The following is a 4,439-nucleotide window of genomic DNA, read 5'->3' on the forward strand; positions in this document are numbered from 1 at the left end:
TCATAAAAGAAAAAAAATAAAATACCAGAAGGGTAAAATTAATCCAGTCTGTAAACTGTACATAAATTTATGTTCAGGTATCCTATCCAGACAATGATTTAAGGCTGGAAATTAGATATAGGCTCCCCAGTAAGTCAGTGAAACAATTTTCAAATTCTTAATTAGGAGGGATCACCCTCTTTCCTCCCTGCTGCAACTATACCTCTCCACTTAACAACTAACACTAGCAGTGATCAGCTATTGGCACTTACACTATAAGAACACCATTCAACGAAAGTATAAATACTCTTATTTAGCCACTGGTTCCAACTGAAGACATTTTAGAAAGGGTAGGAATGTTTTCAACAGCTTTCTCCTACCAAGTACAAGTACTCAAGGAAGTTTAAGACTATCTAAAATGCACATAATCCACAGTGAGACACAAGTTTTCTGGTGACCTATCTGATTTATGATTATTTTCTTGTGATTTACCAAGCATACTCTGGGTGTTAATCAGGTTTCGGGCCAAGAAAAAGATGTCAACAAAACCAGCTCCTTCCTTGGGGAAAGAGCTTTGTAAGCATACTTGAATAACTTTGCCAGGGAGAAGCGGCGGCTGAGATAAGTGTGGGCAAGCAAGCGGTGGGTGCTTCAAAGTAAGTGATAATGCTTCATTTTTTTACCCTGCAGGTAGGTATCTTTTTATTTTCTGAATTGTTCAGTCTTATGTGTAGGACATTTCATTTGAAAAATCTGAAGACAAGTTTAATAGTTGGTATATTTTACAAACAAGTATGCCTAGGAAGGAGGAGTAGGAACAGGCTGACTTCAAATAATACTTTGCTATAACAGCACACACAATTTTAGTAGTGAAACCATTTCTCATTCAGTTCAAGGACACATAAAGAGAGAATACAATTACTGAATGTGTAAGAAATAACAGTATATGTAAACTGTAATTTTATGAAGATTTTAAACTGTAACCATTTAAAACAATTTAGCAATTTTAACCTGAAGCTATTTTTACACACATTGTTAAAGTGACTGACACTGAAGATAATCTGTCTTGTTTGCAAGGACTTTTAAATACGTCTCTTATTCCTATAATTTTAAAGTCATACAGAGTGCTCAAGAATTATTTTTAAAACTCCCAAGTTATAACAGGACTCATTCAAATCAAACAAGGTAATGTTACATATTGTAGGAATTTTAAAAATTGAGAAGGAACCCACAAGGCAAGGTAAGGGTTTGAGATTTTATTCATGAAATTTTACATATCAAATTCTTAATACTAAATTGTCAAACTAATGGAGCAGGAGGGAGAAAACACACCCTGGAAACCAGTCTTGTTAGCCTACTTTCGAAGCCACAGATAACATATACCGTTTCCAAATTTTAGTGAATATTCTTTTAAATAAACTGAGCAGATAGAGGTTTCACAGTAATTACTGGTTAAGTTTCCACTCCACTCCACTCCATTCATTTAAAGGATCAAATACAGGGGAAAACATAGTACTTCAGCCAAAAGGCCACAAACATTTTCACACACACACACAAATTCTTAACGATTCAGAGAAACAATGTGGTTCTTATAACTAGGCTCCCTACCTTGTCATATTCACATCCCGATTATAACTGCCAACCTGTTCAAGGAAAACAGAGGTGTGTTTTAACCTAAACCACATCTACCTGAAAACTGACTGTTCTGTCATTACCTGTGCTATAGAAAGGTTAGGTGAAATGAGCAGCACTTGAAAATGTCCAAGCACTGAGCAGAGATTATTACCTAAGGGTTTTCCTTTGTTCCTGTTGCACTGTGAATCTCGTTGATCATCAGAAGGATCTGGTCCAGCATCTGGTCCAGGAGGTTCCATTCTTGACTCTTCAGTGCAGTACACTGGGTTCACCAAAGTCCTGCTCTTTGTTATAAAGTTACTGCCTTCATCATCTTGCAAGGAACGTCTGCTACTTCTGCCAGCACAATTTGAGTCTTGGTGTCGAAGTATATCATTTGACTGAGAGTCACACAACCTATCTGCTTTTACTCCTAGCCTGCAAATTCTAGATTCTTCCATTGTGCCAATCACAAGCTAGAAAGAAGAGGGAGGGGTGGAAGGATCATGGACGGGGCTAAACCAATTGTAATCAAGGAAGAGAAACTATGCAGGACCTCAGAATACAGTTTCCCATCCTACACCGCTCATATCTAAAAATACTTTTTATTTTTTGTATGTGGTACAATCAGTGGGCACATCATCATTTGACAGGTTTCTTTTTTCTCTTTTCATAGTTGTTTACAAAATAGCAATGCCATTTAGAATCAAAGGAGGCAAAGAGTTGGGACAGACTACCATAATGGTAGAATAGGAAACTCCACGGCTCTGCCCCACCAACAAGTAATGGGCTGGCAGAATCCACCAGTATCAACTTCTGCAGAACTCTGGAACTTTCTCAAAGCTTACAACACAAACACAAAATTATAAGGGTTGAGCAAATAGAAAAGCAGCTGTCTTGCAGTGGGAGAGCACTGGTGGGATTTAAACTTCCCATCAACCATTCCCTACATCCTAGGTCAACAGTGCCCACAAAGGCGCTGAAGCCTATACTCTTAGTCCCAGAGGGAACAATGTAGACATTATTTTCAAGGGATCGTGGTCCTATCCAACCTTTCTGGCAGGTCTCTGAGAAACCCGTACATGAGTTTGTCTTTGTTTCACTTTTGGGAGAGGGGTCCCGAGGCTGAAGCAGCATCACAGGATGCTCTGGATAAAAACATTACAGGCACAAGTATTAACTTCAGCAGCCTGGGGTAAGAAACACCAGGAAAAAGGAAGCAAGACCGAGAAAAACCTGAGAAGAGAGAAACTGGGAAATGAGATGATGACAGGCATTTTAAAACCTCTCACATCACAGCTCGATCTTTGCCTGGCCTTCAGTCTGGCCTTCTGGTAGTGTGAAAGCAGAGTTATGAACAGCCTGGCTATGCTGTTCATAAGCAAGCGGAAACACGTGTTGTGTACTGAGGTGGAGCCACCCTCTCCCTCTTCATGTACTCTGATTTCCCTCCTGTGTCCCCTGACTTTAGCCCCTTAGGTAGAATGATGGCTAGGGTCGGGACCAAGAATTCCCTGTCCCCAAATGGAAACCAAAGGCCATACACACGCATCCTAGCATGCTGGGATACCGTGGAGAATAGAGGGACTTGAACTTTTATGTCTCTGTTTGGAAACAGCTGCTTAAGTTACTGCCCCATCTGATTCTGTTCCATTGATGGCATTTGGGACATACCTCAGAGTAGACCAAGGAAGTGAGACAATCAGCCATGGGCTTATTCAATGTATGGTTATTGCTGTGCCTGAATCTGAATGTATGCTACAGACTACTGTAGAAATACGTGTATACACTGGATATAAAGTGTAATATGCTCCCAGTGGGGATTCACTCATTTGGGAAACCCACAAATAAGTGCTTTCGGGGTCCACAAATCCTAATGAGTCTTTTATGTTACAAGTCTCTATGATAAGGATGAATGAACAGGCCTCCCTCACCTACCAGGTATATCCTTTTTGAAAAGCACCAGTTATCTTACAGTTGGCCTCTTGCAAACGCTGAAGATTTATTCCAAGATGGTCTCCTGTGTCTCTGGCCTGATATTCTCTCCTGTTGGGGTGGGTGAACTCAATCTTTAAGGCTAACAAGGCCCAAAAGCTTCACATGTCAAACTGAAACAGTAAACTCAAAACTTTAGTCAGCCCAAACTCATCTCCACTTTACACAAAGAAGCGTCTATGGTGTCATTTCGGAAATCTGCTGCCTAAAGCAAAGCCACTGGCCTAGTGGGATTCAGAAAGGCTCTCCAAATTCCTGTTTACTCTCCAAATCTCCAGTTTACCAGGTGATTTGGTTACAATGAAACCAAATGGTGCCCAGCTGGCTGTGCTGGCTGTTTTGCCTCAGCACAAATTCTGAAGAAACAAGAATGGACATGGCTTCTCTGTTAGGTGGCATGAATTCAAGGTAACTCTTCCTGCTCTGGCCTATACAGTCCCTGATAAGTCTTGTTGCAGCCTCACTATTTGGTCTTCAACTTAGAAAAACAGACAGACTGTAGATTATGGACCTCCTCTTTAGCACCACGAAATGGGGAAATCAATCAAACCCAGTAAATGAATCATCTGGGTTATTCAGGTAGATGCACATGGTGAGACTGACATCAAGCTGTAGATCAAGCCTGCACCACCCAGAATGCCACCCTTGCTGGATGAATTACACTCACTGCACTGATCATGGCAACATATACACCACCATCATAGGCTGGGCACAAAGTGAAAGATTCTGGTTTTGATGCAGAGGTTACCATTCTATGCTAGGCTTGTGACACATGCTGACAGTTGACCCAGTTGTCTCCAGATCAGGAATGCCACAGCACACAGGGCACTGACTGCACCTCATCCTGCAAG

The 4,439-nt window shown here is 41.0% G+C and overlaps 1 protein-coding gene across 1 annotated transcript in view; it reads right to left on the minus strand.

The window, feature by feature from the left end:
- Positions 1-2,060, minus strand: part of LOC144237850 (gamma-taxilin-like) — a gene marked incomplete at its 3' end in the record, with an annotated part of 27,432 nt that extends 25,372 nt beyond the window's left edge. Inside the window, 1 exon segment of the mRNA XM_077771575.1 lies at positions 1,756-2,060. Coding sequence (XP_077627701.1) covers positions 1,756-2,054 — 299 coding nt within the window.
- Between the last annotated feature and the right edge of the window lie 2,379 nt (positions 2,061-4,439).

Source organism: Crocuta crocuta, unplaced genomic scaffold (genome assembly GCF_008692635.1).
Source record: "Crocuta crocuta isolate KB4526 unplaced genomic scaffold, BGI_CrCroc_1.0 scaffold1678, whole genome shotgun sequence".
NCBI lineage: Eukaryota > Metazoa > Chordata > Mammalia > Carnivora > Hyaenidae > Crocuta > Crocuta crocuta.